The sequence below is a fragment of the Pithys albifrons genome, chromosome 4 (assembly GCF_047495875.1).
Source record: "Pithys albifrons albifrons isolate INPA30051 chromosome 4, PitAlb_v1, whole genome shotgun sequence".
In the NCBI taxonomy this organism is placed as follows: Eukaryota; Metazoa; Chordata; class Aves; order Passeriformes; family Thamnophilidae; genus Pithys; species Pithys albifrons.
Genome location: NC_092461.1, coordinates 75,708,269 through 75,721,482, shown reverse-complemented (window position 1 = coordinate 75,721,482; position 13,214 = coordinate 75,708,269). Strand labels below are relative to the sequence as shown.

The 13,214-nt window shown below is 45.5% G+C and overlaps 1 protein-coding gene across 1 annotated transcript in view; it reads left to right on the top strand.

Annotated features, from left to right (window-relative positions):
- Positions 1–4,466, top strand: part of TAF4B (TATA-box binding protein associated factor 4b) — a 72,895-nt gene extending 68,429 nt beyond the window's left edge. The window contains 1 exon segment of the mRNA XM_071553123.1: positions 3,222–4,466. Within this exon segment, the coding sequence (XP_071409224.1) occupies positions 3,222–3,389 (168 nt within the window). The 3' untranslated portion in view covers positions 3,390–4,466.
- The last annotated feature ends 8,748 nt before the right edge of the window (positions 4,467–13,214 follow it).

Sequence of the window (13,214 nt, the reverse complement as noted above, 5' to 3'; positions counted from 1 at the left end):
ATGTCTTCTGCTGCCAGGATGAGTGAGAGGAACTGATCTCAGTCAGGTGTGTAGAAAAGGCGCTAAGGATCAAGAAAGGATCAAGCACGCTCTTTTGGAGAAGTTGCGGATTGGACTTAATTCTGAGGATAGGTCAAAAGCAGGACTGCTGCTGTTGTGACCTGGGTCTGATTTTAAGTGGGCTGGTGGTCTCAGTCCTGTGACAAGCGGTTTGCAGGGGTGCAGAGTTATATTGCTGCATGCCTTACCTGGCTTACAAACAAGGTCTGTCAGCTGTGGTACCCAGGCTGATTTGTAGAATCAATACTGGTAGTTTAGCCCTCCTGGGCTGCATGTCTATGTGTCATTTCTGTTTTAAAAGGAAGATAGGGTATTGGGGGGTTCAGGGTAAGGCAGGGAGTGCAGTATAACAAAAAAAGGGAGAGACAGAGAGGAAAAACAAGAAGTTGCTAGTTAGAGCACTAATAATGAGATGTTGCAGAAGGGTGTTGCAGGCTGCTTGCAGTACACTTTGATGCAATTGATTGTGCAGGTATGCATTTTCTATTCACTTATCTTTATACTTGTCTGTGGCTTGGTTAAAAATCAGCACTTTTCACTTCCTCTCAAGAGGCTCACAAAGCTGTCTTGGGGTAGGCCAAAGACCAGCAGTGAAGAATTCCCCAGAACAGCAAGATGCAAGTGGATGTTGCCCAACTGGAAAGAACATAAGAAAGATGTCTGAAAGCAAGGAGTGGGCTGGTATGTTTCAGATCTCAAAAGCAGCATGATGTAGCTTCTATGCAGGAAGGGGTATATGAGATGTAAAGGAGAGGATTATTGACTGTTGCCTAGGACCAGACAAGGTCAACCTTCTGCCCAGCAGGGATTTACTCAAGTGAAGGCTCTGAGAACTGAACAGAAGAAAACCCTCCCATTAAGTGCGCCTTGTGTCCACTGAAAGCTCAGAATTGGGCACTTCTTACGTAAGGGCTTGCACATTAACAGAGGTATCTGTGATGGCTCATTGTGGTGTGCAGAACTTGGATCGCTGCTTGGTCCAAATTCCAAAATAAAACCATGAAAAACCAATGTTGCCATGTAACTGTGGCAGACAGTAGCTGAAAGGAATTGGTGCTCAGTACTGAATAAACTTACTTAAAAGTGAGTTCCTCAACATGATCCCAGTCTGAACTGGACTGACCTAGGCTACTTTGATGGCTTCTTTAATTTTAGACCACCACGTGCTTTAAAAGAAGTAGCAGCTAGCAGCTGTTGGTCGTAAAAAGCTCCTGGCCCCTGAAATGCTGTACTCAGTAGCTCTGATGAGACAGAGAGATGCTATGTGAAACTTAGTATGAACTGCCTGTCTTAGCAAACAGAAGTCCAGGATAAGCTTTGGCTTTGTGTGGTGTTACAGCATAACATCACTTTACTTCTGCACTGGGCATGATGGGTAAAAATTTAAGAATAAACAAATCCATAACTCTGTCTCAAATGCAGGCAGCTTGATGCTTCTGTCATATTGTAGCATCTTGCAGCTAAAACGGTTTCCAAAGAAAGCTGGAGGATTTGTGCTGTCTGCCTCCTTTTTGTAAGGGAGTGAACAGGATTGAGGTGGCTTTGTTTGGTGTCTTTTTAAAGGTAAGACTTCTACTCTAATCACTTATTTAGAGAGAAAATACTTTCACCTCAATAAAGTTCTTTGAATTATACAGGACATTGCTGTTGGGTTACTGAAAACCCTTGGGGTTTGTTTCATTTATAACATGGCCTCAGGCCTTCTGCTGCATCCTGTTGGATTGACCTCCTTTTCAACCCGTGCTGGCAGCTGCATTGCAGAGCTATCTTTTCCCTGGATCCTTCAGGGTTGTCATGTGACAAACTTGAACTGTGACCCTTTTGTGTCTTACCAGGACAGCCATGCCCTATGTGCAATGTGGCCAGCAGTCTTCCCCATGCACACATTTGTTCCAAGCCATTTAACAAACTGAAAGTTTCAAATTATGGCATTTCATAGTGTTTGATAGTATTGACTGTAAAGCAAATGAAATGGTGCTGCATACCGTGTGCTGCTTGTAAGAAATACAGCTTCCATTTCTGCAATGTGCCCTGTTTTTTCTGTGGCTAGCATGTGCTCTCTGGTGATTCTCCTTATATTTTTAATAAATTTCAATGCCTCTCCCCTAACAACAGTAGCATTCACTGCTATAGTGAGTCCAGCAGTGGTATTTGTTTCTAAAATATGGAATTTTTAAACAGATTTCTCTAAGCAAATTGGGCAAAGTCATTTTGCTGAAGTCTTGCAGAGTGTTAGGGTAAGAATTGATATAGTTAACACTGCATCCAAGCAACACCATCTCCAAGTAGTGTTGATGCTGGCAGGCATTGCCTTACTGAAGTTACAGAGACTGAGCACTCGTATTCGTACAAATTACATTCATTACCAAGAACCCTCCAGTAGTGATAAGAGACTGGCTGTGTAGCATAGATTGGCTCCAAGATAAGTAGCCAGTCTATTGTGCAGCTCATGGTAATCTGACTCCTCCCTACCCCTAATAATAAATCTTGGGGCATTTTGGAAAGCATGAGGGTTCCTCATTCCGGTAGCCTGAATGCATAACTGCTGAATATCATCATCTCCTACCAATTGTGCTTTCATAACCAAATGAGGCAGCTGAGAAGGATAGGCTCAAATACAGTGAACATCTGGATACTTTGAGTGAGTATTTGTTGCTCCCTTAAAGGACATATCACAGGTGATGGCCATGATGAGAGTCTCTGTCAGCCATGTTCCAAGGCTACAGCCCACTCACAGTGATGATTTTCTTCAAGAAGAGGTGAAAACATCTATAGCTTGGGGATTTGCAAGTGCACAACCTAGGGCTCTACATAGGTACTGTGATAGTACCTTCTTCATAGTTATCTTGTCCTTTCACAGTGCAAGTGTTTATGTAGCAGACTTCAGTGAAATAGCAATTATCTTACCATATTAATATAATTCTAAAGGAAATGGAACTTTCTGGTTGCCTTGACTGAAATAAACCATCAGCTGGCAAGTGCTTGCTTTGTCTTTTAAAGTATCTTAGGTGAAAGGACTCCTGGATTGCTGATTTTCAACATGTAAAGCTGAACATCAGCAGGCTAGTTCTATACAAGTAGGCAGTAGTAGCCAACCAGTTTGGTTAAAACTTGTATTTATGTGGAATTCTAACAGTTTTTTTCTCTCCCCCCCCATTTAGGGTTTGAAGGGCAATGGAATTGCTGCTGGATCATCAGGTTTTAGCCTTACGAAGCAGATGCTCTGTCCAAGAGTAACCCGCGTCTGTCTCAGGGACTTGATATTCTGCATGGAACAAGAGAGGGAGATGAAGCATTCTCTACACTTGTACCGTGCTCTTCTGAAGTGATTTGAATTTTACATTTCACCTTGCTGTCTACTGCCAAAGAAAACACTGAAGCATTGTTGCACTGTCTTGAAATTCCAGTTTCTGGAAAGTGATCCGTTGTAAGGATAACTCTTGTTTACAGATAAACATTTTTATTAAATACCTAACTGAGCACCTGTAAGGTTTTTAATAATCTTTGGCTTAAATCAGTCTGTAAACCAGTGAAAACACTGAGCTGCACACAACAATCACCTGACTACCTGCTTGCATTTAACTGTCTTGCAGGCTCTGAGGGCTTGATAAGTGTCCCTAGTTTATGTATGTCACTTGCTTCAGTACTCCAGAGTCTGCAACATCTCTTCCGTGTGTAGTGCCACCTTCTAATCCAACCTTATTTAGGGAAAAAAATGACCCACTAATGGCACTGTATAGCATGGCAACTGTATTTAATCATGAACCAGCAGCCAACCAACATGGTAATGTATTGCCTATCTGACTCAGTATCTTCTTAAATTTTCTGGGTTTAGAATTACTGCTGAATGCTCATTTGTGGAGAGCAAAGTAACAAGCAAAAGGAATGAGGGGTCCTTCCTACCCTATACTTTGCCTCAATTGCCCTCACCCTTTCCTCCAAGAAAGTGGCTTAAGGAAGGTGAACAAATTGGTTGCTCTTGAGTACATCAGACAGTGTAGTTAGGACATACTTCGATGTTTGGGGAAAATTTGGAGTTACTAAAAATACAAAGGGTAAAAGATCCTAAAAAAGAAGGGTAAACAGAAGAAACAGTTTATCTTTCTCTAGGTAAAAGAAATAGCATTGAAATCGAGTATAGATGTGGAAAGGAAGGAGCAAAACCAACCTGTGATGACTACTAAAAAGAAAAGTTGAGATGTGTTGTAATTCTGCTGCTGGAGAGTCTTGTAAGGAGAGGAGCAGTGTTTGCAAAGCACAGGATTCACTGCTTTGGAATATTGATTTAATACCTTAATGTGGTGTAACAGGGAGACTTCTCAAACAGAAAGTATTTAGATAGTTGCCTGGTTTCCATTCATTGAGGAGGACGACTCTGGTGTATTAAGAATAGAGTCAAAGATTTTCTACTTGCTGGAAAGGACGACTCTGGTGTATTAAGAATAGAGTCAAAGATTTTCTACTTGCTGGAAAAGACTGCCTTGTGGTGGAAGGAAAACCCTCTGGGTAGCCCTTCTCTCCAGCCTCCAAACATTTTGCCTTCCATGACACAGCGCTGTATAGCATGGCTATTTCCCAGGACTGGTGGGAAAGTCACTGACTGTATTCACAGAATCACAGAACACTCTGAGTTGGAAGGGACCTTCAAAGATCATTGTGTCCAACTCTGAAGTGGAATGGCCCATATGGGGATCAAACCCACAACGCTGGTGTTGTTAGCCCCATGCGCTAACCAACTGTTGAATGGCTTCCTGCTGAAACTTTTTTCTTTTAAAGAAAAAGCTTCCTATGGTTATTTGGCATGCTGCTTCAAAACTTGAAGCGATGATTCATGCACCCTCCACTGTCAGACCCACTGCAGATAGTTACCAAATTCACTAAGTTTTGAATCAGTTATGTTGTTTTTTGTTGGAATAGTAGTAAAAAAAAATATAGTAAATGAATGCTGTAAATTATTTATATATGTATATATGTCAGATATATACATATAAAAAAGCAGTACTTTGACTAAGCTATAGTTTGCAAGGTATTGATGGCATCGGGCAAAATTGTATTGTATAATTAAATGCTTAGCTTTACTTTTTATGTAAAGTGCAGCATTTTCCATATTTGTGTACTGTATCTTATTGATCAGATGTTAAAAATTATTTTAAATACTGCATTAAAGCAATTATTTTATTAAAAATAATATATTGGTAACGTTGTTTCCTTACCTGAGAAATTCAGCATCTGAAGCTGCCATCATGATGACTAATGGTGTGACTGCGAGAGTGAACTCCAGCTGTCTGCACATCACCGTAGCTGACATGGTTGCCTCACAGGACGTATTAACTATAAACATCTTATTTTGAGGGTTTTTTAAAACAAGTAGGTGACAGAGCAAAGGTTACTTGAAGTGCAGGTGGGCATGGAGAAAAAGCAGCCTCTTGTGTGTCTTGATTGCCCTTTCCCAGTCAGCACAGAGACTGGGTCGTGGGGATTTTTGACAGCTGGGCAGAAGTGAGTGCTGTGCAAGTGTTTAGGGAAGTGAAAACACGAACTGTCTCAGATTTCAGTAATGTCCTGTGGAAGCACTGTCCTAAATTATTTTTAAAGCAACTCACAATTGGTGCAGGCTGGAGAACCACAGTGAGCATCTGTCTATGGCCTGCCTCTTCATCTTCTTTAAACCAATGTGATAAAAAGGAGAGATGCTGGAGAAAATAACTTAATTGATAGATATATCTAAAGTATGATGGATGATTCAAGTGTTTTTATGGCCTGTATATGTTGAAGATCATACAGTTTCACTGCTGCCAGAGCAAGTTGTCTCTCCCCAGTAGATTCACTCTGTGTGCCACCTTTTCCCTGTATGTCATGTCCACACCCATCCCACTCCCAAACACTCCCCAAACCCAGAAATTTTATGCTGTAAGGAGTAGCAGATGTTTTCAGAAAGGTTTTTCAGCAGGTCATTATGCCTGATTTCAGACATGGACAGATTTGTTATTGGTACAAAGACTGAAAATACTTGTCTCTGTACCAAGGGTTCATCCTGCCTCAGTTGAGATCAGCTTCACTTCTGAGAAAAGTGTCCTCCAAAGTGGGATTTAGGAGATACCTGGGCTTTGCTCAGCAACATCAGGAGTTAAAGGAGAGATGACCAGGAGTTCTCTTTCCCCTCTTTTCCACAATCTTCCTGCCCTTTATGAGAATACTAAAATCCCAGTCATAAAGTGATCAAGACAAAACCTGCCATGCTCCCTTGCCTCTTTCTTCCCAGTATGCTCACACATTCAAGCTTGGAAACCTAGCAGCAGAACTGTCTGTGCTGCCAGTGCTGAGAGGGCTCCAAAGCTTGCTGCAGGTGCTTCCTGCTTTCCAGCTGGCCTGTTAGCCTAGTGACTGTTTCTGATGCACTGAGCTGGCTGGGCAACTATCCCTGCCACTCAAGTACTTACCCTTTAGAGAAAATGGTATATACAGTTGTGGAGGGAAAGCTGTTGTTGCTTGCTCTTGACTTCTACTATCTTAGCAGCATAGTATGCTAAGTTTTGTGTGTCACTTGATGACAAAAGGAGTGCCTGTACTCTCTCCTCCAACTGCTGCTTTTTAGTTTTATTGCCATTTTCAAGACTTAGCATTGAATCCAGCCCTTTGCACTGTCTTTGACTCCAGCTTTTCCCTTCTCCCCCTGGGAAAGCCTAGCTGGAGTGCACTAACACACCCTGCAGCTCTATTCGAGGTTTAATGAGGAAGGTAGCGGGGGACCGTGAGACATTGCTAGATGATTCCTCAAAGCCATTGCACTCTCTTGGACACTTTGACATGAGCAGCTTAAGGCTACTGTTTGTATCAAGTTGTTCTAGGCCCCCTCTCTTTGTAGGCACCTGTGTCCTGCCATGTGAGTGCACTGTGCTGAGCAAAAGTGCTGTCAGCTGTTCTCCAGGTTCATCTCTTTGCTCTGTTCTCTGCTTTCCTCTTCATTTGTAATCACTGGGGTGAAGAGGGAAAGACTAAAGCAAATGAGGATTTCCTGAAGGGGCAGACAGTCCAAGTGATTGGTCTTGGTGAAATGGGCTTGCTCCCAGCAACTTTTCAAATGAGGGCTGCTGGGTTTCTGAGGCCAAGCCTTGCACACTCTTCCCTCTGCACGTAGCACGCATGATGTCTACACATGCTCTGAAAGCTGGATGCAGCCATTGTTATCCCAAGTCACACAGCTGGAGCCTGCAGCTCTGGAAATAACTACATTCTGCAGTGAAGACTTTACTCCTCTGAGGGTGCAAAATTAAATACCAAGGCTGAAGAACATAGCACACCAGAACTCTGTTTTGCCACTTTCGGTTCTGGGCTCATTACCAAGTGTCAGTGGCTTGTCCCACCCTCATCGTGTGGAAAAGCTGCCTGTCTGCAGGCCACAATGCCAACGTTTGACTTGGTGCAGGCCTTTTGTCAGCTAGACAAGCACCCCATTTGTCTTTGTAACACTTTGAAGGAATAAGTAATAAACTTCATCTTTTCCTTTCAGATATATCAGTCCTTGTTCCTACTGCCTCTTCTTTCCTCTTCTACTGTAGGTGTGAGCTGGTCACTCCTTGCCTGCACACTCTAGCTATTCTGGCATGTTAGCGGCTAACTCTGCTACTCAGTCTCTCCTCAGGATCCCCTGCTTCGCAGTTCACAGATTTCCTTGAGGCAGCTTGGTTTGAAAGGGTTTTACTGTGAAGGAGGGAGGAAAAGGATCTCCATCCTGGACTTGCATTGTTACTCTGTAGTGGAAATAGGTGGTGGTGGTGCAGGTGAGCTCACAGCCCTGAGTCTACTACTTTCTGGGCAGGGAGAAGATCCTTGCAGGAAGTTGGTGTTTCATGGTGGCCAAGACTTCTACCATTAAATCCTACTTCAGTCAAGAGTTTTCTACAAGGTCTTTGCATCAGTAGGTACCTCCTACTTTCCAAGGGATGTTTCCCTGGCAGAGCTACCTAAAGTTCCTGCTGGACACCCTATCAGAGATGGTTATCCATTCTCTTCCCTGATCCCCATGTCACAGTCCCACAGCTCTTCCATGTATCTCATTTTCAGCCTGTGTCAGTCTCAGAAGAAGAAAGGGGTATAAGCCATGTCCTGTGTGATTCAGGTGGACATTGAGGAGTGCACTGAGACCCCAGGGGGTGGCTGATAACGTGTTTGGTTCACCAAAGTTCTGCCCATCAGTAGTATCACTGAAAGACTACCTCCGCTGGGGCTGTGCCCTGGTGGGAGGGAGCAGAGGTGGGAGTGTAGGTACTGTGTAGGTACTACTAGGGCAAAAAAGTCCGTCTCAGCAACTTGGCTTGCACATTCCCACTCCACAGGCTTTACTGGAACTGCAGTTATCAGTAAGCAGTTGCTCTCTCTACCAGATCACAAGGAATATTATTTTAAAATTATTTGAAATGAAAAGTTATCTGACAGATCATCTGTATCTGTTTTTGAGAGCTAATTTATAATATATAGTTCCCCAAGCTTCATGAGATATTTGCTTTTCCACTTTGAAACATTTAGCATGACGGGGTTTATTATTTATGGTTATTTTAACGTATTTCTTATTTCTGTTCTTAGAAGCTGGAAGGGAGAAGGGAAGTTTTTTTTCCAGTAATTATGTATGAATATACATGTACTTTGTCTGCATAAGGATAGCTAAGTAACTTTTAGAAAGAAATACCTTGCTTCTTGTAAAGACTGAGTTAGAGCAGCTCCCAGGTGTGAAACTCCAGCAACAAGCAGAGAGGGAAGAAGGAGATAAATTCTTTTCTTTAAGAGGTTTCAAGTCTTAATATGTTAAAATCCTTTGATACCTTTGTGCAAAATTGGGCAGAGAATAAAGGCTCCCTTGAAGAGCTGTTCAATGGGAAGTCTCAAGAAGGGAGGATAGGAAAAGGAAAAGGCATTCAAAGGACTGAAAACAACTCGCTTCTCTCTTCAGGAGCCTCAGTGATACCCTTACATGCATTCTGGCAGGGGCTTTCATTTACAGAAATGATAGAAAAGGAACTTTCTAGAATCAAGGTGGTTATGTGTAGGCAGGCTATGTATTTAATGAAGCAGATTTACTGAGGAAAAAATACTTATATTGTTGCTTCCTTCTCAATGCAGTTTTCATTTTTAACTTTGTGTCTCTTAAAATTTGGAAAAAACCCCTTTGTAATCATCTCATCTCTCTTTAAAAGTGTGGAAAGGTCTATGGCCAGCTGCAGCCCAGTGCTGTGGTCCAAGCACAGAGCTGAACCACTGTGGGATGCAGGATGGGGGCCACATGCTGTCCATGGGAGTCAGTGGGTCTGATGCTGAAAGAAGAGGCTGGAATGAGCAGAAGATGTGTAAATACAGTAGATATACCAGGAAATGTGTAGATGCAGTGTGGGCTACTCAACATCTTTGAGCTGAAGCAGTTTTCATCTATTGATGTGAATAAACCACAGCTGGAGACTTACAGCCCTTGTGAGCATCTGCCTTGTGTTGAGCTGAGGTGGTAATCAGGGTTGCTCCACCTCTTCTCAGGGTCAGGTCTGTAATTTTCTGCACCCTGCCTTTCACCAGCCAATTCCTCAGCCCTTTGCAGCCTGGCTGGTATGGTGCAAAGTCAAAGAGGCCTCATCTCACACAGCTCTCTGAGTCTTTGCTTCTAATTTGAAAGCTTTAGCTTTCTTTATTACAGGGGGAAAAAACTGAAAGTGACCCAAACTTCAGGTACAGAGGGCAAATATTAAAAGTGAGGTTATTTTTGCCTTTGAAATTCCACACTTCTTAGAGGCTGTTGGTGAGTGATGCCCCAGAGCTGGGGAGGATGGCTCCAGAAAGAGATCCCCTCGAGTGTGCAATCAGCCCTTCACAGCAGTCTGCTGGGAATGCTGAAACAGAAATCAGCGTTTCGAGTTTTTTTTCCCATGAGGTAAAGAAGAACCTGTGGGAAGGTTCTGCCTGTGTCCTTACACAAAACCAGGATATCCAGTAATTAGTGAGAGATACCTCCAGGGCAAGCTCAAATTTTGCAACACTTCCCAAGGCAGGGAAAATGCCCTGGGCTAGGGCAGTCTTGGGAAGAGAGTGAGTCAGGAAGCTTTCTTTCTTTCTTTCTTTCTTTCTTTCTTTCTTTCTTTCTTTCTTTCTTTCTTTCTTTCTTTCTTTCTTTCTTTCTTTCTTTCTTTCTTTCTTTCTTTCTTTCTTTCTTTCTTTCTTTCTTTCTTTCTTTCTTTCTTTCTTTCTTTCTTTCTTTCTTTTTCTTTCTTTCTTTCTTTCTTTCTCTCTCTCTCTCTCTCTCTTTCTTTCTTTCTTTCTTTCTTTCTTTCTTTCTTTCTTTCTTTCTTTCTTTCTTTCTTTCTTTCTTTCTTTCTTTCTTTCTTTCTTTCTTTCTTTCTTTCTTTCTTTCTTTCTTTCTTTCTTTCTTTCTTTCTTTCTTTCTTTCTTTCTTTCTTTCTTTCTTTCTTTCTTTCTTTCTTTCTTTCTTTCTTTCTTTCTTTCTTTTCTTTCTTTCTTTCTTTCTTTCTTTTTCTTTCTCTTCTTTCTTTTCTTTCTTTCTCTTCTTTCTTTCTTTCCTCTTTTTCTTTTCTTTTTTTTCTTTTTTGTCTGTAGTCTTGATCAAGTGAAAACTGTGGGGAAGAAAAGTTTGCAGGGACCAGACTTTTTCAGACCTCCCTGTACCTGGGCAAGGCTCCTCCATCTCCTAAGCTAGACGTCTGCCTTTTCAGGCTTTTTCTTCTAACAGGCTCAACTTTCCACAGTCCTAAGCCACGGCTGGGAGCAGGGAAGCCGAGCTGACCCCAAGAGCAGCATCTCTCAAGGGAGAAAGCCGGGGAGGTGCCACCCAGCCCTTGCAAGAGTGGCCGGGGCAGGCTGCTGCCTCTTCTGTTGTTTTCCATCCAGAAACACAGGGGTGATTTAAAGATGGTATCAGGAAGGTCTTTAAAAGTCCTGTATAGCTGTCACCTGCCTTGGGCGGCACTCGCACAGGCTGAAGCCGAAGGAGCACAGGGCGAGTGGCACAGGGGCAGTGGTGGCACAGGGGCACTGGGTCGCACAGGGGGCACAGGGGTACTGGTGACACAGGGGGGTGGCACAAGGGGCACTGGTGACACAGGGGTACTGGTGACACAGGGGCACTGGGTCGCACAGGTGGCACAGGGGCACTGATGACACGGGGCAGGTGGCACAGAGGCACTGGTGACACAGGGGGGTGGCACGGGGCACAGGTGACACAGGGGCACTGGTGACACAGGGGTACTGGCGACACAGGGGCACTGGGTCGCACAGGTGGCACAGGGGCACTGGTGACACGGGGCAGGTGGCACAGAGGCACTGGTGACACAGGGGGGTGGCACGGGGCACAGGTGACACAGGGGCACTGGTGACACAGGGGTACTGGTGTCACAGGGGCACTGGGTCGCACAGGTGGCACAGGGACACTGGTGACACAGGGGGAGTGGCACAGGGGCACTGGGTGGCACAGGGACACGGGTGGCACAGGGACACGGGTGACACAGGGGCACGGGTGGCAAAGGGGCACTGGTGGCACAGGGGCACTGGTGGCACAGGGCGGGTGGCACAAGGGCACGGGTGGCACAAGGAGCTGGCGCTGGAGCTGGCGCTGCCTTGCCGGCGGCTCCTACGCAGGGACCAGCCCCGGGAAGGGCGATGGGGCGGCGCAGGCAGAGGCTCCCTTGAGAAAGACTCCCGCTTGGCGCCGGGCCCGGAGCAGCAGCACCGCCCTACTGCCCCGGGGCCGCCGGGCACGCCCGCCCCAGCTCAGCCCAGCCCGGCCCGGGGGCTGCCCTGCCCTGCCCGACCCTGCCCCTCGGCGGCGCCGGGCTCGGCCCTGCCCCTCGGCCAGAGAGGAGGCTGCGGGGTCTGGCTGTGGGCGCTCAGAGTCCTCACCCATTCCTTGGGTGCTCCTTGCTCTGACACGGCAGCAGCCGCCTCAGACACGCCCCTCAGTGAGGTCTCCTTGTGGAGGAGCCGGTCTCCATCTTGGGCGGTGAGCCATAAGTAAGGGGCTTGAGTTCCGCTCCTGTGATGGGGCAGCCCTGGATGTAGATGCTGGAAAGCAGTGCCAGGAAAGGGACCTGGGGATCCTTGTCGCTTGCAAGTTGAATATGAGTCAGCAGTGCCCTGGCAGCCAGGAGGGACAGCTGTGTCCTGGGGAGCATCAGGCAAAACATCCCCAGCCAGTCAAGGGAGGGGATTGTCCCGCTCTGCTCTGCACTGGAGTGGCCTCACTTTGGATACTGTGTGCAGTTTTGGGCACTGCAGTATAAGAAAGATATTAAGCTATCAAAGAGTGTCCAAAGGAGTGCAACCAAGATGGTGAAGGGCCTTGAGGGGAAGCCATGTGAGGAGCGGCTGAGGTCACTTGGTCTGTTCAGTCTGGAGGAGACTGAGGGGAGACCTCACTGCAGTTACAACTTCCTCATGAGGGGAAGAGGAGAGGCAGACTCTGATCTCTGTGGTGACCAGTGACAGGACCCCCCAGGGAATGGCCTGAAGTTGTGTCAGGGAAGGTTTAGGTTGGATAGTAGGAAAAGGTTCTTCTCCAAGAGCGTGATTGGGCACTGGAACAGGCTCCCCAGGGCAGTGGTCATTTCACCAAGCCTTACAGAGTTCAAGAAGCATTTGGATGATGCTCTCAGGCACATGGTGTGACTCTTGGGATGGTCCTGTGCAGGTGTAAGAGTTGGACTTGATCCATGTGGGTTCCTTCCAACTCAGCATATTCTGTGATTCTGTGGTTCACACTTCCTGGCTCTTTGAACGAAGATGTCCAGACACATCTGACTGAGATGTGGGTGCAGTGGCTTAGCTCCTCTTTCTCACTCTTGCCCTTCATTCCCTCCCACCTGTTTTCTGTGGTGTTGAATCTCTTTCCCACCTCCCTTTTACCCCTTCGGCTGCCTTAGTTTTGCATTTTGTCCCCCTGCTTGTGCCTTGCAGCACAAATATTCTGTAGCACTGCCTGCCTTCTCTTGCTGGTCTCCCTGGCTGCTGCCCTTTCTCAGTATTTTAGGCCCTGGGACTGACTTTTTCTGAAGGTCAAAGAATGTGTACCCCTGCTGATAAACAATTCTGGAAAACTGGTAACAGATGAGAAGGATGAGATACTCAGCAGCCCTTTAGCTTCAGTCTTCAGTGGCAACCTCTCT